Source organism: Hydra vulgaris, chromosome 10 (genome assembly GCF_038396675.1).
Source record: "Hydra vulgaris chromosome 10, alternate assembly HydraT2T_AEP".
Lineage (NCBI taxonomy): Eukaryota > Metazoa > Cnidaria > Hydrozoa > Anthoathecata > Hydridae > Hydra > Hydra vulgaris.
The window spans coordinates 29,680,624-29,707,065 of NC_088929.1; the positions used below are offsets into that span (position 1 = coordinate 29,680,624).

Consider the following 26,442-nt stretch of genomic DNA (forward strand, 5'->3'; position numbering starts at 1 on the left):
AAAAGCTAATCAACGCATTAAAAGTTGCAATAAACATGGTAGCAAAGTTGCAGCTTCATGTAAAAAAATCGTTAGTCTGAGATCATGATGAATCAGTTAGAAAGACAAAATTGCTATTTAAAATTAAAGTTTTCAGTTAAAATTTCTAAATTTATTTTTTCAAACCTAAAAATATTTTAACTATAAATACATATCCTGATATTCTTTATTGCTTAACGTTCGTTATTATTAACAATAAAAATCCATAAAATTTAATTGGTAATAATTTTTTCTAAAACAATTATACAAACATGTACAAGCTTTTAATTATAAAAACATCATCATTTTAGACTTCTCCGTGTAACTCTAAAAAAGAAACATACATATGAAATTTAAAACAAAAAACGTAATTTTAAATAATTTTAAAAAAATTATTAAACCTTAAAAAGAAAACATCAATCAATTGGCAAGGCGCCAGCAAAAGATTATGTCTAATGTGAACCGTAGAGAAGGAAAACAATAAAAAAGATTTTCTAATAAAGTAGAGAAGTAATTAAAAATAATAAGAAATTTAAATATGAAATAATCACAACTTGATAAAATAATCAAGAAAAATAACTACTTTTTTAATGGCAGTACAGTGCACCCTCTGATGATGTTTTGCCATCTAAACAACTATCACAAGCGTCTTGACCAGCAAGAGGTTTAAATTTGTTCTTTGGACATGGAGTACAACCAAATTTATCCGAATTATTAGGTTCATATCCAGCTGGACATTTTTCACAAAAATAACCACTAAGCCGTGGTGAAGATCCTTGAGGACAAGCTTGGCAAGGACTTAAAAGCGGAGACTTTTTTAGTAGTATTTGATCTACAAACATTCCATTATCACTGCAACACTCCTCAACGTTTGATTGGTCAACACTTTTGCTAAGACTATACTTTGGTTTGCTCTGCAATTTGGTTTGAAAGCAAAACTCTGCTGATGCTCGAAGAAACAATTTAGTTTCAGAATATATTTTAGGTAAAATTTGATTTGAGCGAAGTTCTACGCGCCATTTTGAACCATCTAAACGAGGAAGTAATTCGCCGTTTATTAAACCATCTACATCTAAACAAAAAGTCCCTGCTCTTTTATTACAAGATTCAACTGTGTATGGATTGTTTTGGGAACATTTTGACTGATTTTCTGTGTACTGGTTTCTTACTATAACGCCACCTTCAAACATGTATGATTTTCCTTGTAACTGATTATCCAATAAAGTTAGTTTTATATTAACTTCGTGAGAAAAATTTAGAGCTGGAGGAAGATGTATATTTAGTTTCTTTAAAAAGAATGGACCTTGCTCGTGTTCAGAAATCCATTTGTTTTCCACTAGCCAATCTTTATTTGGGATATTTAAATATGCATACCCTTTTGTAAACTCAGCATCTGCATCGTATAAAGTTGAAAGATCAATAGTATTATTTTCACCAGTCATAGTTGCTGGGATCAAAAAATCGCCGCTTTTGGTAAAGCAGTTCCGACATTGACACATAGCAGTAGGAACAGTATTGATCAAAATTCCTGGATCACCACTCGGATTTTCAAGTAAATCAGTGCACACTGGCTTTTCGATCCCATGATTCATGTATGTCAAGTAATTACATGCGTTTTTGATAATTATAATTTTATGATACCTAATAAGATGAAGAGCTTCATATTTGGTAAGGAGTTTATAGAGCTGATTACTTGACGAACCTTTTATCGAAGTTGAGAGCTTGTTTGCTGCATCTTTAGCAATCGTAGCTCTAACAAATTTAGAAAAGCTCTCCATTATTGTCTCTTCTTGAGTTGCTACTTCCTGATACAAAGATATCAATACTGGAGCAGTGACCTTAACGTTGGGACATAATCCTTTATTTGCCGCAATACCAGCTGCAACTGTTCCAGATTCAGTATCAGGATTTTCAATCACTTCACAAAATTTCTCAATCATTTGACTTAAAATAGCGTCAAATTCACTAATATCACTTTGAGTAATAGCTGGTGAATATTTATCTGAGTTTTCATTAAATTTATGGAGCTGCTCATTTGTAAAATCTATATTTTTCTCAATTGTTTCAACAAAATGTCGAATAGTTTCAAATGTCTCCTTATTTTTATTTACTTTGATAGAGATTTGTTTTACAAGGTTTTCTAACTTTGGAATAAAGTTTGACTTAAGGTATTCTACTTGTTTAATAAGCACTGCTTGTTTTGCCACCTCACTGAAAGCCTCTTTTATGTCAACTGCCGATGCCTCACTTCCAGTTAACCATTTTATGGGATTAAGGGCTCCCACAATACGTAGAACAAGAACTGCAGTTTTAGAAATCATATCACTTGCTGTAACACCTAATGCAAATTTTATTATGGAACTTAATTGGTCTGAAAGTTTTAACGACGTATCTTCGCATCGAGATTTTAATTCAAACCAAGTTTTCATTGCGTTTTCTTTATCTGACTTTGCTGTCTGCTCGTCAAATTGAGCAAGCCTGCTGAAGTAATCACCTAGTTCAGTTGTGATAGTTTGACTTACAGAATCAATTTCATTTTTAATTTTTTCAAAGTTTCCTTTGAGGAAGTTATAATTAAGAAGCCCTAAGTGGTTAATATCACTATACAAAATAATATTGTTTTGCATTCCCAGTTTGGTAAAATGTTTAATACCGTTCAAAAATGCTCGAACTTTACAAAACTCTGGATAAACTGGGTTTGGAATACTGCAATTCCAACTTCGGCACTCTGCAGTTAATTCACTAATTGCAGCTTCCACTGATTGGTAAACGTCAACAACTGAGCCGTCAACTTTTATTTTTTTTACGATATCCATTAATTTAAACGGCGAACAACGAGCACACTGAACACTTGCAACGTTTGTTGAACATGATTTTGCAACTTTTATCTGACAGTTTGTCAACAAACTCTCTTGTCCGTTACATTCAATTGATGTCAAAAAAAGGTGTGCTGATTTTTGCCCAACATTTATTTGGTGTCCGTAAACAGGAACAGGAATTTTGAATTCTGCCCCATATAAGTGGTTACAAACTACTTGAGCTGCCTTAAAATTCCATCCATCAGAGCATATTGGAGTATCTCCAAAAAATACAGTACCTTCATTTTTACTATTTACAGAATTAAATGGTATTAATTTCAACGAATTTGGTTCCAAGCATATAACGGCTGCCCCTTCAGTTGGGCCACAGTTGTTGTTTGTTAAATGTTTGCACTGTCTAATACTGGACTCTCCACCCCCACAATTAACGTCATCCATAAAAAAGTTTGTTGAAACTTGTTCATTTCCCCATCCTATTGCAAGTGTACCAGGAGGAAAGTTCAAGCTTCTGCAGACAACTTGTGCGTTTTGGTTTGTCCAGTTATCATCGCATATTGGCCGATCAAATATTTCCACAGTTCCGTAATAACTGGTATCTAAAAAATACAATAAAATTAAACGCAATAAAATCTAAAACTAAATTTTGAGATAATAAGATAAATGCGTAAAGATATATTAAATAAAATAACAATAATAATAAATAGTTTATTAGATTATATAATTCTAATAATATTTTAACACAATTTAAATGAAAAAATTCTAATATTATGTAAATTAAAATAATTTTATGTAAGTAACTCTTTTTTTTAACAACAAGCCCCCACAAACATGCACACACATGTAAAGGGCTTGAAGTTAAATGAAATGAGATGGGATTTAACTCTATTAACTTTTTGTTAACTAAAAACCATCTTGCCTCTTTCATTTAACTTAATTAATGTATCAATGACCATATTAGATGGAATCTTAGAGTTATTAAAAACCATTCTATTTTTAAAATCATGAATAGTGTTATATTGAATCAGCAATACCTTTTTGAAATTATTAGTTAAACTGCTTAAATAATACGTTTACATTGATGTATAAACATAAATACCTGAATACCAAAGCATCTATAAAACAAAGGGATACTTTATTTTTATATTTTATATTTATTTTTTGCTCTCCACCTGAGTTTTGTAAAACTAAAATCAGAGTCGCCCATCATTATACCAACTGTAAATTAAATGCTTGTGCGCATTTAAAAAAAAAAAGAAGTTAAGGAAGTAAAAATAAAGAGTTGTAAAAATAAAATAACAAGTTAAGAATATAAAAAAAGTTAAATTATAAAAATGAAATAATTAAACTTTCTAGTCTTTTAAGTTGTTTTCTTATAAATTTTTATAAAAAAGGTACATTTTCAAAGTGCCAATGCATCCCAGAAAACACAACCGTTTCGTGCTCACTGATTTTTGGCTTTAAAATATGTTACTCTCACTATTTTCAAATTATCTAAAGAGTTATAACTTGAAAGTAATGAGTTACTCTAATTACTTTCAAGTATTATCATAAAATTAAAATTAAATTAATCTTACGTTACTCTCATTACATTCAAATTATCTTATATGGAAGTGTGTGCTATTTAGAAAAATTAACTTACATTGGTTAGCATATTTAAGCCTTGTTCTGCTTTTGATTTGATCCTCTGAGTATTTTGTAATACAACCAATTTCATCTTGCCAATTTCCGCAATTATTATCTGAGTCACATGTTTGAGAATGATATGCACATGTTCTTCCGTTCTTGCAATGAAATTCTTTACATGGGTTAGGGCAATTACTTAAATCATTACCACATTCATAAGTATAACTTCCACTTCTAGGTTTGCATGTACATTGTTGATTCTCCCTACGGAGAAAAAAAATTTAAAACAAAATGCAAAATAAAAGTCGCTCTCAAATAATAGTTTTCATATGCTTTTATTATCTGTTTTTTAATAAACTATATAAGCAACAGACATACATACACAATGTTTAACATTTGTTAAATTATAGAAATACTGATATCCACCACAGCAAAAATTCTATTGCGTAATTTCAGTGGGCCTGTATAGCCAATTTTGATTATCGTTTGCTTAGTGGACCACTTGGGGCAGCCGCGAAAAGTGGCTAGCCGATGACGGCTAGCCACTTATGGAGAATATCAATAATGGTCAACTAATTATCCGATGAGCAAAAATCCCATAAACCGCTCAAAATGCTTATATAGATCCACTGCGAATCAACTGCAACTTAAATCGAAATTTTTCATAACAATGTTATCTTTGAAAATCTATAACTTAGCTTTTAAATAAAATAGATGAAAATTTACTTTTGTTTAGTGTTTTTGCTTGTGTTTAAAAAAAAATTTGTTTATACAATATTAAAGACTTTTATAAAGTCTCTTTTTAAACTTTTTTTAGGACTTAGCTCAGTTTGCTTTAAACTGTTTTTAATGAAATTGAAATAACGTCCCTAATTTGGACTTGCTAATAGATGAAAAGGGATCGATCTTGTTTAAAGTATTCAAACTCATAAATTTCCGTGGGTTGTTGTAGCTCTCTTTCTTCTGTTTCCTTTCGAAATATTAATAGTTTAAATATCTTTGCAATGGTTAAAATAGATTAAACACCGAGCCAAATCCTTACTTAAAGATAGCATTCAAGAACTTGAGATTTCACAGGTCTGGAAAATATAGCTTAAGTTAGGATTCCATAAACAACTAGTGATTTCCTTTTAAACAACTAAATATTTATCTTCCAGACTAGATATTTTGTAGGAAAGTCAAAAATGAATAGGTTTTTATATCAATAGAAAATATTTATTACGAACAATATTTTTTTATACTTAAATATCTTGTTACTCATAAAAGAGTATTATTAATTATTTGGATGGTGCTAAATCAGCAAATAATTGCAATTTATTGGGATTTTCGACCACTTTCAAAACTTTGTTTTGCGTTGCTTTGCCCTGACGATAAAATAATTTATTTGAATTTACTCTATATGTTTATTTTTATGTTTATGTTTTGACTATTCTTTACTATTTTTTTTTTGTATTGATATTTACCTTAAAGGTTTGAAAAAAGCTTCATTTTAAATAAATTACATTTTCATCCCATTTTCACGAATGAATTTTAAAATATTTTCCATCGTCTTCTATATTATAAAAATACTACACAGTCAGTAGGAAAATTGATAATTATGCAGCATCTTATAAATCTCCTATGCGAGCTTCTTTAAATTGTTCTTCTTTAAAGTAAATGCAATTTTCATCTGCATTTTTTTAAGAAAGACTTTTCGATGTCAAGGGACATAATGCAAATGGCATGAGGAAAGTTTACCTAGTGAAAAATTTGATTTTAATAATTGTAAAGTATATATTAACATCAGCTGTTGTCTGTTTTTAAAATAAAGTTTTCAAAAATGATCAAAAAAATAATTTAAAAATATGATGGCGACTTGATAGGCAGAGAGCAGTTTTTATAAACTTGCATTGCAAACGTTCATAGATTTTGAATCTCAGAATCTAAAGTGAAAATAAATTTTTACAAACTATCTATTCAGCCTATTCAACTAGTTTTGAGAACTGTAAACTAGACTATGTCTTATTCTTAATTAGTCTGGTTTTAACATAATATTTCTTATTTAGAAAATGAATATGAAAAGTATGATTCATCAATTTTTTGAACACGTAAATTTCTTTTTATAAATTGTTTTATTCATACTTTCACTGTTTCATAAGAGAAGCCATTTTTATAGTTTGAATTTATATTTAAAATGTATATGACTAATGTAAACCACTACCAGTGCGGTAGTATATAGTAATAGAGGGCTCGCCTTGTAAGCGAGAAGTTCAGAGTGCCAATCCATGATATCCCTGGTTTTACCATTCTCATCTTGCTTCACCAGAAAGCGATTTTGTTAGTCAAGGTTCGAAGCGATCTTGTTAGTCAAGGTTCGTGTTTTGAAGTTATAGAATTGAAAGAGAGTTATAATCACAATTTTAAAAAAAAAGTAATCTCATTGGCTGAAGTGTTCTCGGGAGGCGAATTCATTAAAAAAAGCGTTATATAAAAGTATTAGAATGTAAAACGAGTTGATTTTTAAAACAAATACTAAAATTACAAAATTGGAACAATAAGTTTTTAGTTACATTATAAACAAAACCAAAAAACTTTGTGTTTTACCTTTACTTTTTAAAAATTTTAAAAATAATGGTTACGTAAGAATTAAATCTTAAAAAGTATAAAAAGAAAATTACCGCCTCCATCCCACCCTCAATCTAATTACCATTCCCCCCGATCTGCGCTAGCTCAAACGTATCTTCACCTATTTTTATAACTACAACAACCCAATTAATGTAATTTTATCATTGAATCTACTCCTCCTAGCTATTCAACCCAATCCTACAATTAGATAGGTGAGAGTAGATTTTTTTTTTTAAATTGTTAAAAAATAAGCAAAATATTCTGTCCTACTCAGCATTTTAAACATGTTTTTTGGAAAAGACACTGTATTAGGAAGTTATTGAAAACAAACTTCTTTATGTATGGTAAGGTTTCATATGCATTATCGCTTATAATTAATACTTAATTTGCTGCTGCTGTCGCTGTTACCCATTCCTTTGACAGGGAGTTTTTACCAAACTTGGCCTTTTAACATCTCTCTTTATACTTTTGACCACGCGACTAGGTATTCTTAAATCTGTTAATATCTGTTAAAATCTGTTAATATCTGCTGAATCAGTAATAAGATCAAAAACTTTGCTTCATGATTGCTTAATTAGTAATAAATCGAAAACTTTTTAATTTGATGACTTCTTTAGTAAAGGATAACTTCTCTTGATGAATTCTGTAGTAAAGGATAACTTCTCTTGATGAATTCTGTAGTAAAGGATAACTTCTTTTGATGAATTCTGTAGTAAAGGACTTTATGTTATTTTTAAATAAGTATAGTAACTTTTAAAGTAATTTATTTAATTCATGCATTATAATACTAACACAATTCAAGTCCTTTGTCAATTGTATTTAAAGTATATTAATCTTTTATTTTATTTTTTTTTAAATTAGAAGACGATGATGACTCTATAAAACGATGCTCTTTTTAAAAGGTCAAACTCTTGATAAATTTAGTGTATATCTCTAAAACCCTTATATCTCACACGGTAAACTCTATGTTGTATGTTAAAGAACAAGATCGTTTAATACCGTATTTTAAAGAAATTAAAGAAAATCTGTTTGGTTTTATAATATAAAAAACCAGGTTGTTTGATCGTTAGTTTTTTAAAGTTGTTAAACATTTACCACGAGGTAAGTCATTAAACAAATAAGGTATTATTTTGTAAATACTTCTAATTTATATATTTTTCTTAATTTATGTATTTAGTTATATGTATGTGTTATTTATTATGTGTTTATATGCGTTAAGTTTATATGGGTGTATATTTTGTAAGTGTGTAAATATCTTTTATAAATAAAGTGTTTCTATGTTTGTGATGTTTATAATGCTCAGTGTTTATAGTTTGTAAGTGGTTATTTTTGCATGGTTTCAAATTGTTATGACTTGGCTTAGTTTACAGCATGATTGTTGACCTCGCTAGCCAAGTGGTTGTCTTTACTATAATGTGACTTGGCTTTGTTGAGAGCAAGAATGTTTTCCGTGCCAGTAAAGTGGTGTACTGTCATGATAAAACACATAAATAAAATCTATTTGTAGTTAGTCTAATCATAAAATGTGTTGAAAAAATATTGTTGAATGAATGTGTTAATAAAAAATGTTAGAAAGATATATAGCTTTTCAATATCAATAGTTTTTTAAATATTTATAATTTTAAGTAAATTTTATTGAAAGGATATATACTCTGATCCTTTTTTGTTAACAATTTGCATTTTGTTAATATTAAAAATTTGTTTAAAAGATATATATATATATATATATATATATATATATATATATATATATATATATATATATATATATATATATACTCTGTTCTTGATAAATAAATTTTGTCAAAAAATGGACTTCCTATTTATTAATAGCTTCTATTAAGATTCTATTTCCTTCATTAAATATGTTTAATTGAAATCTATGGGTTTTTTTTATATAGGTGAGTATACAAAGTGTTATAACACAAGTTTTGGTAACTATCATTTCATTTTTAGGATTTTTTGTATAAAGAATGTTTTCTCCAAAATAATATTTTAACGTTATATATATATATATATATATATATATATATATATATATATATATATATATATATATATACATAAATAAATACACAAACATACATACATACATACATACATACATACATACATAAAAACAAACATACATACATACATACATACATACCTACATACATACATACATACAAACATACATACATACATACATACATACATACATACATACATACATACATACATACATACATACATACATACATACATACATACATACATACATACATACATACATACATACATACATACATACATACATACATACATACATACATACATACATACATACATACATACATACATACATACATACATACATAGAAGTCAATGTTCCCAAGTTTCTTCACTTGAAGCAAATGATTGTTTATAGAGGTTTTCTATTATTAGTTTTGTATTTACTTATTTATTGCAAATCTTGCATTAGGTACATTTCAAAGTAATGAAAGGGATTTTATGATGGAGGATTACATTTCATTGTTCAATGGTAGCAGTACTTACTGAGCAGACAGACCTTATAATTTTATCAATTTGCTTTATTTGAGTTTTTATCTGTAAAAACTTTTCTTAATTATTTTTTATTGTTTTTTTTTTTTTATTAAATACTTATAATACTTTGTCAATAATTAATAAAATTATCTTAAATGTATAACATTACTCAGTTATAAAAGATTATATCAATTTATTTGTAACTTTAGTTTAAGTTCTTGATAGAAATATGTTATCTTTACACATTGCTCAATTATTTTGAAACATCTAATTTAAATATGACTAATAGTAGAGCAGAATACAGTTAGATTATTATATTATACTCTGTTTTATTTGCTTACACTGTATTTTAGATAAGTTTAAGAAAGAAAACTCAAAGTTCAATCTAAAAATAAAAGTTCAACTTTTTTTATTTTATTATTTTAGGCATCATTTTAACTCCTTTGTTGCTTAATCATGTCTGATAATTTAAGAAGAGAAATTAATGGACTTCCTTAAAATGAAAGAAATCCGTTTAGGCGAGGTGAGATAAATTGTTGTCAAAAATGTAAGAGATAAGCCTAGGCGAGCTGAGATGAATTTTAATTAAAATGAAAGAAATCCGGTTAGGCGAGAACTCAACAGTTATAATATGCGTCACGTAGCAAGTTTAGTTGTTATTTTACTTTTTTAGTTCAACTTTGGTGCTCCACCAACTATCATGTTTTCTTTGTCTACTGTTAAAATATGGTTTTAACTTAGTAAACCTTAATTATTTAAAATTTGCTAGGTTGATCATTAGCTAATAGTTTAAAAAGAAATTAGTTGTCACAATAAAGGTAAGAATAATTTTTTTTCTGATCAAATCGCAAAATTTGTTTGCACCGATAGCTGTTGTGTTTTTGTTATTTTGTGTAATAACTAATTGTCTTTGCAATATATTTCTTACAGATTTTGACTATTTTCAACAATGCTCTAGAAAAAGCATCAGGAACAGGTTAATTGGTTTGTAGTTTTTATTCATTTTAGACATGGCTTACAATGCTTTTTCAGCTTATTTCAGATCAAATAGAGGGCCCGCATCTCAAAAGGCACATAAGGTGTGGGCTTTAAATTAAGGGCAAAAGCTCCGCCGCCCCCCCCCCATTTTTTTTATTTTATTATTATACAGTGTTGATCCTGTAGAAAGTAAAGTAAGAGGAGAGAGAGTGACGGGAAAAAAATACGCTGCATCTATAATTATTATTTTTGTAGTTGGTTATCTAATAATTGGTAATTGATAATGTAATTTTAGTTAAATTTTTTTTGTAAATATTTACTTTTCTTTATATATTTTGTTTTGTTATTATGTATAAATAAATTGATTTCCAGTTAATACATGTGGTGTATTTTTTCCTTTTTTTTAATTCAATTACTTTTTTAAGATTAATCTGATGACGTGTTATTCAATATTGACAAACAATTAAAAACAATTAAAAATTGTTAGGTTTTGTTAATTTGGTAATAAATGTGTTACTAAAATATATTTAATCATATATAAATAAATATCTTTAATAATATTAAAAGATCTTTTATCTTTAACTTGATAATTTCATTGCGGCAATATTTTCTTAATTTAGATTTAAATGAATTTTTATAAAGCATTTATATTCCGTTTTATAAAGTTCTTATGACTATATATGTCTAATCCCGCTGCCATTTTTATCCCCGGGATCCCGGAAATAAAAATGGCAGCGGGATTTCCCGAGGTATCACTCTTATATCCCAGAACATTATTTTTTTTTAATTTTACATATGATAACTGTTTAAACTAATTCAGCCAAAAATAAGAAAAATATTATTGCATTTAGTTGTGTTTTATGTGTTCATATCTTATATTAAAACCTATCACAACAAGAAATGTTATTGAAACTATCTTAAACTATCTAACTCAAGGAATGCATTCTTTCTTCTTGTTATTATAAAATATGAGTAAAAAATAAAAAAGATTTCTTCCAACGAAAACAGTAAGTTTGATTTTTAAACTTTTAAATTATTGAAAAGTAAAACTTTTTCTGTATTGAATTATTGAAATATTTAATAATTTTTGTATTTAAAAAACGGCAAACAAAGACATATAAAGTCATACGTAAGATTACATACATATATAAGAAATATTTGTAACTTTACTTTTAGTTGTTTTGCGATTCAATTTAGTTATACCATGTCAATTGTAAATGGATCGAAAGCATGGCAGTATTTTGTAAAGAAAAATCTGACGAATCTGCAATTTGCAAAAAGTGCAATGTAAAGACAATGTGCAAAGGATTTTCGACAATTTCTTCGTCATTAAAAAAAAACAAACATAAATATTTGGATTTAAATATGAAGCGTCTACATGAAGATACTGGTTTGGAAATTAAAATTGTGCAAAAGAAAATCACCTTTTTTGTTAAACAGCAGACTATCGAGGAAATTGTGTCGAAGCTAGCAATCATTGTCTGAAAAAGGCATGTTGTTACCAAAAAATCCAACCCATGTTATAAGTATGATAAAAAAACAATATGATTTAGCTAAACAAACTGTGGTTTTAGAGATAACAAAAGAAATATCTAGCGGGTCGCGATTTCCTTTATCGTTAGACAAATATACGTCTTTAAAAAATCGACGTTATTTAAATGTAAGTTTACACTTATTAGCAAAGTTTAGGAACCTGAGATTGACTCCGATAGCTGGATCACTTCCTGCAGAAAAATTTGTTGATCTGGTTGAAAATAAACTGTTAGATTTAAAAAAGCACATCATAGCTAGTGTTACTGTCGAGCATCCGTAATGAAAAAATTTGGACGGCTAAGTGGTATTGAACATCAGTTGTGTTATGCCCACGGACTTCATTTGGCAGTATGTGATGTTCTTTACAAAAAGTCAGACTCCAAAAAAATATATTTAATTTGAATCGCAGTTGCAAGATTCCGATGAAAGTTTGAGTGATTACGATGAGTTTGATGATGTATTTGACTGTAATGATGAGTCATACAGCTCAACAGGCGTTACGTTTATTGATGATTTACAAAATAGCGTAAATATAGCCTTAAAAATTCAGAAGGTTCGAAAAGTGGTTTGAATGTTCCACAAATCATCTCATTTGAAAATAACGTTTTACAAATCTACGTAAAATCTATGTTTCATAAAGAACTGAAGCTTATATTAGATGTCAAAACAAGGTGGAACAGTCTTGTTAAAATGCTAGAAAGATTCCTTCAAATAAAAACATATATACTTAAAGCAATGATCGATTTAAAAGAAGTTCTTAATATCTCCGAAGATGAATAGGCCATTATGAACGCCACACCAATTTCTCTGCAACCGATAAAAGTTGGAATAGAAAGACTTGGTAGAAGTAATGCTACTCTACTTGACGCAGAAGATGTAATGATATTCATCTTAGACAATTTAGCGGAGAAAAAAAATTTGATAGCTAATAAACTGCTTCAATCTGTGCAGGAGAGAATTGAAGAACGCAGAAATGCCAATTTAATTGGACTACTAAAATTTTTAAACAACCCAATTAGTTATAATTAGGAATCAAATATCAACTCCAAACTACTCTTACCGTCCAAACGTGTATTAAAAGCAACAGCAAAAAAAATTTATACCTGGTGTACATAGAGAATGCTAGCACTAGTTCAACAAATAATGAAATAGTTGAAGTGAGTCATGATAATTAAAGCATGGTTTCTGACCTGTCAATGCCTCAACCTGTTGCTCCAAATTTTTTAGGCAAAAGTATTTTGACACTTGAACAAAAATTGGATGCAACTATTTGTAATGTCAAATAGTGAACGGAAACTTTCGGCTTCGGCCGAAATTTCGGCTTAAGTTTCGGCCGAAACCGAAACCGAAATTTCTGCTTCAACAATTTTTTTACTTTTCCTGTTTCGGCCGAAATTTCGGTTCAAACTCCAACCGAAATGAACCGAAACTTTTATAAGATTTTTTTTAAGTTTTAATATAAGTGGGGTCATGACGGTTTCCTAATTGTAATCGTTTGTTAGTAAATCAATTTTTAATTATAACAATTGTAAAAATTTTAATTGAAATCACGTTACATAATAGTTTTAAGTTACTATTCTCAAATCATTCTTAAAATGAATTAACATTTAAGTAAAGCAACCCAAAGCAATAGTTTCATCAAAAGTTTCTCAGTGCTAAATTTTACAACGGAAAATAATCGATAAAAAACTGGTTTATGGAATCATTTTACCGTGACAGTAAGTGATTTCAAATACGGAACTTGCAATTTGAAAATATCTCATGGATCGTACAGTCCAAAACTTCAATCACTTAGCGGACTTTCATCACATTTAAGAAGTGGTTTACTCTAAAAAATCTCTTAACTGAAAAAGCAATACAACTACCGGCAGTCCTATAAATCTCAAAAATTGATTCACACTTTAAAGAAGGTCTGAAGTTTCTTGTGCGACCGTGGCGCAGTGGTTAGAGCGCTTGACTTGGAAGCAGGAGATCCAGGCTCAAAACGAGCTTAGGATACATTTTTGCGTCACGGTAATGAAGGAGGCGTAAACTTCCTGGTTAAATGCACTTCCGCGGTGCTCTGTTATAAGACCTATAGGTCTTCTATATTTCTGTATTTCGTCGAGAAAATAATTCAATTATTACCTTTAATTATTGAAATGTCTTGACATATTATAGTTTTTATCAAACTATGTTACATGGTGATTGCTTAGATATATGTAAAATAGTTTTTTTTTGCTTTAATTTGGTGATCATAAAAGGTTCAGGGATTTTAAACATTCATTGTTAAATTTCGGCCGAAATTTCGGCTTCGGTTTCGGCCGAAATTTCGGTTTCGGTTTCGGCTACGGCTTAACTGAACCGAAATTTCGGTACTTTCAGTTTCGGCTAAAATTTCGGTTTCGGTCGATCACTAATGTCAAACAAGTAGAAAAAGCAGCTCTAGAAGACATAAGCAACTTAAAAAACCTCACAAAAGAAATCAAACTTTTTAAGGCAACTGAAAAGTGTAGCGAAAGTTTAGAAAGAATATACTCCACATTGATGACCATCAAGCCGACATCAATTGAATCAGAAAGAGCTTTTTCTGCCGCGGGTCTATTTATGGCAAAAATTCGTTCACGATTAAGTGACAAATCAATTGATTGTTTATGTTTTTTAAAACAATATTTTATTTTAAATAGTAATATAGATTAGCGTGCTAAGATAAATTTGTGTCAGAAACTGCTTGTTATTATATTAAAAATTATGCCGGGATATATAAGTTCACATCAAGAATCCCGGGATGCTAAATTTACGGGAAATGAGAAACCCTAGTCATGGTAGAGCTCTATGTTTTAATATGCTTAGTAATAGATTGAGTGTACGCATTAAAGAGACAACATTCTTATTTATAAAAAAAAGATTTCACATGGAAACTTAAATTTTCTTTAAAATTAACAGGGCAAGAGTCCTATTAAAGGGATTATCTTTTTCCAGATATTTCTGGATTTTTCTCAACTTCTAGTTTTTCCGGATAGCCAAAACGTTTTCCGTACATATACAAGTTTAGGAATATATTTTTGTAATATATATGTTTTTTAAGCTTTTTCACTCATTCTAAAATTAAAAAGGTTTTGAAACAACTCAGCTAAAAGCAAATTTAAGAGGAAAATATATTTCGGATATTTTACCCATACAACTTTCCGGTTTTTTAAAAAATAACCTGTATGATCTATGGAATAAGCTGCTGATGGCCTGAAAAAAAATTAATAGATGCTTATTAAAGAAAAAAATAATAAGGTCCGTCTCCGTTTTTATATACATATTTAAGATAAAACAATCGAGTTACGATTTTCAAAATCGTATATTTTTTCTTCGACTTTGAAAGCCTTCAGTTAGGCGAAGTTTCTTTAAGCAAACGAAGTTGAAATCCGTTAAACTTCGAAAAAAAGTTAATTAAACGGGTATGAAAGCCGTAAAAAGTTGTAGCTTTAACTTTTATTCGAGGTTGAAACCCATTATAAGTTCTTAAAACTTAATTAAAACGATGTTTAAAGTCGCAAAAAGTTGTAAATCAAAATTTTACTGGTATGAAAATCGTAAAAATTTGTTTACATTATATATAACGAATTTGAAAACCTTATAACTTTATGTATGTTATTTAAGACGATCTAAACATTGTAAAACATCAAACAAATATGCCAAAGACCTATCGCTCGCTGGTTTGGCAGTACTTCCTGAAGGAATACAAGGGACATAAAGCCTATGGTGTGTGAAATATCTGCAAGACAGACCTAAAAATAAACTCTGGGTCAGCATCGACCCTGAGTGGTCACCTGCAATCGAACCATAAGGATGAGTACATCGAAATGTGTCAGAATCAAAAGATACGAGATAAAGCAGAAGCTGCCAAGGAGGACAAAGTTGAAGAGGCAGTGGATATATTGGAAAAAGTTGGTAAGTTTGTTAAACAACTGATGTAAACAACTCCTTGGTGATGTAAACTGTTGGAGTTGTTCCATTCACAAGAAAACACACTGCTCAGAACATTGCTACTCAGTTGGACAACTTGGTTACAAGTTTTGAGTTACTCAAAATGGTCAAGAAGCGGGTTGTTGTGTGTGATCAAGCTTCAAGTATGAAAGCTGCCTAGAGGAAGTCAGAGACTATAGCTGATCTTGAAAGTGTTTCAATCACGTGCATTGACCACAAGCTTAACAACAAACAGCATGATATCAAGGCTGCTATCGAGTCATCACTCTCCTCTTGCTAAAGGGGTGTTGAAAAAAAATTGCCTCGAGATGAATGGTAATATTTTTAACTTTTTAAGTAGATACGAATACAAAGTTTTACAACTTAATGTCAAATTTTTACAAATATTTTTTAATTTTAAACAAAGTTTTCTAAGATGCGAAGTTTTTTGCGAATTTTTATTTTAGTTTTTGTTTCAGTACCCTACAGAAAAATCACTGGTCCTTGTGCTACCAGATGGAACTCTGTCCAGATGATGCTCCTAGACATCGACCATTTTCGATGTGTGCTGTGTGCTCTACGGGCTGACAAAAAAGAATGGATCACACCCATTCCTCCGGATGAACAATTTGTCAGTGCTCTTTCCATAGTAATTTTTTTATGTTGAGTGATAAGAAAATTACAACGGATAGAGCACTGACAGCCATTGTTCATCTTATGGATAGGTGTGCTTCTCTGAGGGTCAAAGAAATTAGAAAGAACAGTGTCACTGGAGTAGGTCCTTTCATGGTTGAGCTCATTGTAGAACTCGAGAAACAATTTCCAAGAGGAGGATGTGACATTGTACCTTATGCTGTAGGCTACCTGCTACACCCATTCTTGAAAGGCCAACAACTGCACGTTTATGGTGTAAGGGATGAGATTTTTGACAAGTTGAAAGCCAGTCATCCTACAAAAGCAGACTGGATGTCAAATCAGCAAGGCGCAATCAATGTCTCAGATGAGATCACCCATGAGCTTCTTGAAGATGATGGTGAGACTGAATTCTGGAAGGCAGCAGCAAAGGTAATAGCCATTTATTAAAATATAAAATAAATTTCTTTAAAACTAATTAAATATGCTTATATTAATCTTAATGCAATTGAACAAACAAAGTCATAAAAATTTTAATTTGAGGATATGATGTCATACGAGGGAGAGAGGGTGGTTCAAAGTTAAACACTTTTTAAAAATTATTTGAATTTAAACAATTTTAGATTAAAGTAAGCAAAGTTATAACAAGTTATCTAAACGTTTAACTTCCTATCATTCCTTTGAGACTGTGTCCAGTTAATTTAGGCAGACAAATGCTACAGCTGAGGGCCCTCCAATTGCCGTTGAGTGAAATTCAGAGAAACAACTGTGATAGATTCAAAGGTTGATGTCTTCAACATGTGGAGAGATGTCCATCTTGTCAGGACTAGCACGGGAGTATTATTGCCTGCCAGCCTCAAGGGCCTCAAGTGAGCGAGCCTTTAGTAAAGCTGGACAGGTGGTCCACGAAAAGAGATGCAGATTGTCTCCAAAAACCACTGAGAAGATGGTCTTCACCAACGAGAACTTCGATTTGTTAAAATCCTTTGTACATGTTTGGGGATAATGCTTCATGGAAGAGCAAAAGCCAGCTAGACCTGCTCTAGACAGAGATCAAAATGATGATGATAACTCAGACTAGGATGATGATGATGATGATACCGCCTCATTTAAAATGAAATCTCCAGTATTGTTATAAATATATTTTGATTTTATTATTTATAATATTATAGATATTCTTCTTCTTATTATTATTATTATTGTTATTATTATTATTATAATTATTATTATTGTTATTATTGCTAATATTATTATTGTTATGATTAATTATTATTATCAATAATATATTATTGTAATTATGGTGTAAATTTTGAAGAAAATAAATATCTTGTTGTTGTTGCTGTTGTTGTTGTTGTTGTTGTTTTTGTTGCTATTGTTGTTGAACTGGAAAGGCAAGACAGACATCATTTGGGCTCCCAAGGCCAGGAACTAGCACAAAAAAATGAGAATGAAAGACTGGAAGCGGATAACTAAATATTCTTTACGAAGGCAGCATGTTATGATTATTTTAGATTATATAATCAGTATTATGCAAATAATCTTTTCGCATATTTAAGGAATTGGATTTTTGAAATCTAGAATGATTATTAAATAAATGCAAGAGTTTTAGCATATCTTGTGTATATTCTTTATTTCTTTAATGTTACTGTAGTGTATACTTCAAATTTTTATTATTAAGAAATAAGAACTTAGAAGGACAGAGATTGCTAGCATATACCAAACCAGTTATCACTTCACTTTACTTTATATCGGTGTCTTTGAACCTGAACATAGGTAGTTCTCATCGATTGTGATTTTTTCCAAATCTAAGAGATAGAGTAGGAGTCTACAAGAAAAGAAGGGAAGAGCATTATAGTACTAGTACAGCCACATACAAGTTTGAAAGCCTTTAGAAATTTTAAACAATTTTAAAACACGCCATTTTCGAATTTAAACAACTTTTTACAATTTTAAAAGCCACAAAAATATACTTTATTTGAACTAGTATGATTTTGAAAACTGCCAAATTAAATTTTATACAACTTTTTACGATTTTGAAAACCGCGAAAATATATTTTATTCGAAGTAATACGATTTTGAAAACCGTTGAATGAAATTCTATACAACTTTTGACGATTTCGAAACACGTTCACATACGACTTTTAGCGACGTCGAAGCTTCGACTTCGCTAAAATGTCTTCGAAACACATCGACCTCGATTGTTTTAACTCTGATAAGTTTACAGAAGTTGTAAAGTATTGTTAATCGTAAACTCAAAACGAAAGATTTTTACATTTTACTCTTTTTTAACAATTATTGAAATAAAGCAAAGTTATTAAAATGGTAAGTGTGGAATAGACTTACCATGACCAGTAATATATAAATATTGAGTTATAATCATACGAGTCGTGGTAAGTCCGTTATTCCACATATTTAAATCATCTCATGTTTCTTGAAACTTTTTATACCAATGGTATTTAATTAACACATTTCAAGCGGTTCCAAATATTATTTAGACAGGTACTGATATCCAATTTGTTGATAGCGATTTGCACAACATCTACCGAAATGTTAAAATTTAAAGAAAATTTTTTTTATAACTTTAAAAAGTAAACAATGAGTATAGTTTTTATATATGTATATAAATATTTTTCTACCTCTTACTAAAATATACTGAAGTCAGGAATAAGTATAGAAAAGGTCAATGTGGAATAGATTTACTAAGACCCGAATTTTACGGGTCATGACATAACATTTTTTTAATCTAAGCTGATGGTATTTATGTAAGAAGTTAATTATATAAAAAATATCATATGCTTACAAAAAAAAAAAAAAAAACTCGTATTGCGACAAGAATGTCTTGCGTTAGGATTTGTTTACATGTGTTTGTTTACATGAAAACATACACACAACAAAACAATAGAGGTATGCAATTATTAGTAAGTATTAAACCAAACAAAGTAAAAAAAGAAACAGATGCAATCGAAGTTTTGTGTTTTAGTTTTATTCAGACTAATATATATATATATATATATATATATATATATATATATATATATATATATATATATATATATATATATATATATATATATATATATATATATATATATGTTTTATATATATGTTTTACTGGAAGTGTTCCATTTTGATCCTTAAACATCAGACAGGTCAATAATATTATAGAAAAAAAATTTCTTTAAGAGTATGTTATATTGTGTCTCAAATGAGGCAAAATTTTATAAAAGTTTCAAAAATAAAAATCATTTTGTATTTACATTAATAGTTTACATTTTAATGGGTAAAAACTGCCTTTTTTACTATTATTAAAAAAAATCAATTTTACTCACGGTGTTTTAAAGTTAATTTGTTTTAGAGATGTTTTTATAAAACATAATTATCATTTTTGAAATTTTTTTAAAATTTCGCTTCATTTGAGACCCAACATAACATAATTTTGAAGAAATTTTTTTTCTATAATATTATTGACCTGTTTGATGTTTAAGGATCAAAATGAGGCGGTTTCCCATGTCTAATATTTATATTTTTAATATTTTTTGTTCATTTACAGTTAGACGCAACAAAGTATTCTTTGATAGACCAGACTAATATATATATATTAGGCTGGTCTATCAAAGTTATTAATGTTATACTACTATGATATACATATATCATAACAGTATAACATATATACTATTATAATTTATATATATATATATATATATATATATATATATATATATATATATATATATATATATATATATATATCATAATAGTATAAATGTATAAATATGGATATTTTATAACCATAACAGTATAGTATACTGTTATGGGCGGACTCTAAAACAGCGCCACCGAAACTTGTTTAACGTTTATTTATCAGTCATTTTGCGTTCAGTTGTTGTAAAGAAGTGAAACATGATTCGGTCTAATTTAATTATTCAGCCAACGAAAGTTGAGTTTTGGGCAAAAAAACGAAAATCTTCGTTATTTACAGTGTTACGAGTTTTTAGAAAAATTACTTCAAAAAACAAACAATTTTATGGAATTGCAATAAAATAAAAATGAGTATCGTTAAAGCCCGCCAAAATCCTTTTAATCCCATTTTTTACACTCTAATAAATGAAATGAAATAAATGAAAGACTATCTTTGTTTAATACAACTACTTTACTTTCATTGTGTAGTATTTGCAACGCTTCCCTAATTTTCCGTTTATAATATATATAACTTCTATTTTTAAGATATTGCGACCGTTCCAGACAAAATTTCCTTGACAAATTTTAAAGTTTTCAGCTTCAGATAAATTTTTCTATTTACCTTACTGTCTCATCTTTTTTAATGTTGGCAAATAAAAAAGAAGATATCTATAGCCCTGCTTCACCAATACAACTTTTGCTATGAGTGCATTCTAATTTATAATCACCGGAATATCAATTAACTGGTAGTGTTGGTTTATTTATGAAACAAAGTAGATTCTGAAAATTTTTTGGAGATTTAAACACTGGTTGGTATCCTAGTTTTTTAAAAACGGGATCCAGGGTAACGACACAAAATCTTTTGGAGACTATAAAAAAATGTTGCTTTTTTGAGAGATTTTTTGTGCTGCAGACACTTTTCTTTCGTAAATTTTATCTAGTTTTTTGAGATTTTTCACCCATAGCCGTTTTCTACAAATACATTGATAAGAAACAACAATTTATCACACTGAATCAATCATCGCAATTGAAAAAGCCCATCACAATGAATTAACAATCACACTAAATGGCTTGGTTTTAGTGTCAGTGGCTCTGCAGTGTTAAAGCCCACAGCTTTTGCCTTTCTCAATATCTAACACAAATAGTCAAGTTTCCAACTCGCTTTCCAGACAATCCTAATCATTTACCTTCTCTAGTCGGCTTATATTTTGTTTCGGATCCAAGTCAGTGCTCCACATCAGTTTCTTACCCTTTGTTGCTTATGATCACGGTTCCATTTCTCAAAAACCATTATCTAATTCTTTTTGATCAAAAGAATCTCCTTATTATCGTACCTCTTACAACTACCTTAAAGCTGATTGGGGCTCTTTCCATGATCTTTTCACTCTTCTCCATGATTTTTCTCTCATTGTGCTGCTGCAGTTTCCAATCGAAACAATTAGCATCATATCTATTGTCAAAAAAAATTCTTCAAAAAACAGATGTCTGCTTACTATTGCTAGAAATGATTGTAAAAAGTTTTGCTTAATGCCGAATCCCGCTATTCTCAGGTCATAAAATCTCGTATTTCATTTCAAAAATAAAACCCCAGAGACTACTGGAAAATCTTTAACAGTGACTATAATAAGGGCAATCTACTATTCCTTATCACTTGCATGGCTTAAATATTTGTTACCTCGCCTAAAGGCAAAGCTAAATTATTTGCTTAGAACTTTTAATCAATCTGATTTCTTGATTCCGCTAATCACATCCTACCTGGTATAGCCGAAAAAAAGGTTGCTCCATTCCTTTACATTCTTATCACTCCTGCTTCTGTACCTAAAGTGATTTCCTACTTAGACTCTTCTACAGCTTGTGGTCCGGACAACATACCTGTTATAGTCTTGCAGTAGTGTTCTTCGGAGCTGTCATCTATTATATCAAAACTGTTTAACAAGTGCTTATCAGATTCTTGTTTTCTATTTTGCTGGAAGGCGGTATCTGTTATCCCTATTTTTGAAAAGTCTGAAGAGCAATTTGACTCTTCTAACTTCCATCTCAATAGTCTTCTTCCTATCATAAGCAAGGTTTTTGAGTTTTTAATTAACAAAAACTTAATCTCTCGTCTTGAATCTAATAACTTACTTTCTGATCATCAATATGGATTTAAATCTTTAATATAGATTTCAAGCTGGTCTAAAGAGCTAGCGTTTTTTGTGTTATCTACTAAAATTTATTCTCGTATAACTCGTCATTAAATTAGGTCTCGTTTCTTTGTGACCGTTCCTTTTACTGTGAGTGCTCAAAAAGATTCTTATTTGTCTAGTTTTTTTCCTCGAACATCAGTTCTTCGGAACTCGCTCCCTTTATCTAATTTTCCGTGAATAAAAGTTTGAACAATTTTGCTCAAATTTTTATTCACGTTAAGCTGATTACTCCAAAAATGCTGAGTAAAAGCAATTGCCTTTTTTTTCATTCACCCGGCCTTTATAATTTGCAATCTTTCAAATTGTCTATAAATTGTTATCTTGCTTTATAAACTTCATCTTTTCTCTTCCAGAAACTTCCAACTCTAATAGTGGTTGCTTGCAGCCTTTTGGAAGTGAAGATGTTTAAAAAAATAACAAAAAAAACTCATTATTAATAATATTTAGTGTGCACAAACATTGTGCTCTATGAACGAGACCAAGAAAGACACCATAGATAATTTTTGAATCATTGTATGAATTGGTTTTAATTTGAACGTTTGTTGTTACAATTTGGCGATGTGTTTTAAACTATATAACCTGCTTTATTGTTAGTAACTGAAACATCAATATAGTTTAATGTATTGGTTAAGTCAGCAGGTTCCATTGTGTGTTAAATATTTTTATTTTGTTTATTAAGTAGATCTAAAAAGTTTTGCGCATCCTTTTCTACCCGTAACCTTAAATGTATATTACCAACATATCTTTTAAATGATTTGATAAGAACGTAATTATTAATTGCCGGTTTAAAATTATAGCTTATATTTTAGTTGTCAAACTATTGGAATATATTTGAATATATATATATATATATATATATATATATATATATATATATATATATATATATATATATATATATATATATATATATATATATATATATATATACATATATATATATATATATATATATATATATATATATATATATATATATACGCATATATATGCATATATATATACACACATATATACTTACCATGCGTTTGCGTCAACAAAGAGGATTGAGCAATATAGGTTTAGTAAAAGAAATAATAACTATAAAGAGTTAAAACACGAGAAAAACACAAACATGATATATGCATCAAAAAAGTTTTTACCTAATTGAAACTTCACACATTGCAGTATTAACTCTATCCCAACCAACAACTTCAGAAATTTCAGCTCTCTCTTCAAACGAACATTGTGTATTCCCGCAGCATTCACTTCTTATTTGACTTTCGGGACTTTCTCGTTTGTGTCTTAAGAATGATAAGGCGTTGTTTGTTTTTAATAGCACATTTGATAGCGGCTAAAAAAAAAAAAGACGCGTTAAAAACAAAAATCAAGTTTTATTTGATTTTTTTTTTTAATTAATGAATGGTTTATCTTGTACTCAAATTTAACCCTTGTTGTGTTTACTTATTTCGAATATTTTTGTTGAGTATATTAATTTTAGCAAAAAATAAAAAAAAAAGTTAAAAAGTTTATCAAAGAGTATTATGTAGAATATTTCTTACTTTAGTTGGATCCCCTCTAGCTAATGTTGATATTATTGATGTGAGAAGCAAAACCATCCAACTCATTGCGAGCAGGATTTTTTGAGCTTTTTAAGTTATTATTATATTTTGTTAGAGTGAACTGCGAAAATTCAAATTGACTACTTTTTTCTAGTAAGACCATTTGATGAGACCCTTTTAAATTCTTTTTTTTTGTTGACACACCTGTTAATAAATGTTTTTGATGGTAGAAAATAAATTGTCACAACAATATCGCTTAATTGTTTTTTAAAAGTTGCATAACATTTTCTTTCATAATCTAACATTTTCTTGCATAATTGGTATATGTTAACAAACAAACGTAATAAATTAATTAATGCGTTAAATTCTTAATAGTTTTTTTATCACATTTTCTTTAACACATGTTGGTCTGCAAACAATTTGTTAATTAATTTGCAAATTTTAAACAATTTTAACTATAAATTTATTATTTGATTTGTATATTTTAAGCAATTTTAAATGTAAATTTATTATTTGATTGGTAAATTTTGAGCAATTTGAAAAATAAATTTGTTAACTGGTTTGTAAATTTTAATATATCATCCGACTACAGCAACATAATGTTGCAGCTAAAAACAAAACTTGACCACTTCAGAACATTTTTTTCAGTAATAAGCAAAATATTTTTCAAATAAACTAGACAAAAAATTTTGAGTTTTTTATAAGAAGACAATTTTGTGGAAAAAATAGTGAGCAAACCTTTAGAGACTACTCGTATGACAGTTTTTTATAAATTTTACTCTTAAACACATTTCCAGCCAATGTAACCAACGTAACTAACTAACAACCAAGGTAAACTAAGTTTTAAATAAGATAAAAAAATTTAAATTTATTTAAGAAAACTGCTTATTAAAAGCTCCTTTTCTTTAATTACTTAGTTTGGAACTTAAATTTTAGTGCTTTTGCTAACTAGGTTTGTTAAAACTCTAAAATAAACATTTTTTAAGAGCGATAAAAAATCGAAAAGTAAAATTTCCATTTTATCAAGTTACAAACAAACTAATCCGAAATTCAACAACAAATTAAATCAAAATAGCTTCTCTTAAAATGTATTTCGTTATTAGAAGCTTAAATAAAATTGAAATTTTTGATTATTTAAGATTGTACGAGATGTTGTTAATAACGTTTGTTTTTGATTCCTTCGCATACAAAGCACACTTTACAACGTTCGTGTTTGCAGCTTACATTATACAATAAAAACGAGCGACAAAAAGTTATTTATCATGAAAATTTCTCAATTTTTATAAATTTTTACAACTATTATATGTTAATAATTTAGTTATAAATCAACTTTAAATAGTTTATTTAAAATGATAGATCTCACTTATTGCAACAATACTAGAACGTATTATGTACAGTAGATTATACAATTATCTTCATTCTAATAATTTTTATACAACTATCAATTCGGCTTTAAAAGAAGTAATCCCACAGAACATGCAATTATCCAATTTGTACGTGAAATCTCTTGTTCTTTTGATAAGTCTAAATATACATTAGGTGTTTTCATCGACCTTTCGAAAGCATTCGATACTGTCGATCATGAATTTTACTACAAAACCTAAAATATTATAGAATAAATTGCAAAGTTATAAAATGGTTCAAAAGTTATCTATCCAACCGTAAACAATTTGTTTTCAGCAATAATGATCATCCAAATAAACTTCTAAATATTTCATGCGGCGTTCTACAAGGTCCCATTTTGGGACCACTATTGTTCTTGATTCAAATAAACACTCTAAATAAAGCCTCGAATTTAATGAGTATCATGATTGCTGATGACACTAACTTATCCTTTTCCGATAATAACATTTATAAACTCTTCTATACTATGAATGATGAGCTTAAAAGTATATCCAAGTGGTTTAAATCAACAAACTAACTCTTAACATTAAAAACACAAATTAGGTTCTTTTCCACCCAGTCTCTAAAATAGCTTATTTACCTCGAAGTTTGCCTAAAATTTTTATTGATGATGTGGAAATAAAAAGACATAATGTAACAAATTTCTTAGGTGTTTTTCTTGATGAAAACATGACATGGAAAACGCATATCGACTATATTGGTACAAAAATTTCTAAAAATTTTGGAATTTTATACAAAGCCAGAACATACTTATGTAAAAAAAGTCTGACTCAACTTTACTACTCTTCAGTTCATAGTTGTTTAAACTATGCAAATGTTACATGGGGAAGCACTAAAAAAAGTAGGTTAAAATGCCTTTATTGCCGTCAGAAACATGGGATCCGTTTAATAAACTTTGCAGATCAATACACTCATGCTAAACCACTTTTTATTGAAATGAAAGTACTCAATATTTATGAGCTT

The 26,442-nt window shown here is 29.0% G+C and overlaps 1 protein-coding gene across 1 annotated transcript; it reads right to left on the reverse strand.

The window, feature by feature from the left end:
• Positions 1-250: 250 nt before the first annotated feature.
• LOC136085897 (uncharacterized) lies at positions 251-24,504 on the reverse strand. Its single transcript, XM_065807740.1, has 5 exons — positions 24,076-24,504; positions 23,677-23,867; positions 4,477-4,724; positions 602-3,433; positions 251-345 (listed from the first exon to the last, which is right to left on the reverse strand). Exons 1-4 carry the CDS (start codon positions 24,139-24,141, stop codon positions 606-608), a joined length of 3,333 nt encoding a protein of 1,110 aa, XP_065663812.1. The 5' UTR covers positions 24,142-24,504; the 3' UTR covers positions 251-345; positions 602-605.
• Between the last annotated feature and the right edge of the window lie 1,938 nt (positions 24,505-26,442).

What these genes read in the sequence shown, in the direction of transcription:
- LOC136085897 (XM_065807740.1), bottom strand. Translation starts at nt 24,141, where the DNA reads ATGAGTTGGATGGTTTTGCTTCTCACATCAATAATATCAACATTAGCT. An exon ending in CTAGAGGGGATCCAACTAAA is followed by an intron (nt 23,868 to 24,075) that starts GTAAGAAATATT and finishes TTTTTTTTTTAG; the next exon opens with CCGCTATCAAATGTGCTATT. An exon ending in ATGTGTGAAGTTTCAATTAG is followed by an intron (nt 4,725 to 23,676) that starts GTAAAAACTTTT and finishes TTTTCTCCGTAG; the next exon opens with GGAGAATCAACAATGTACAT.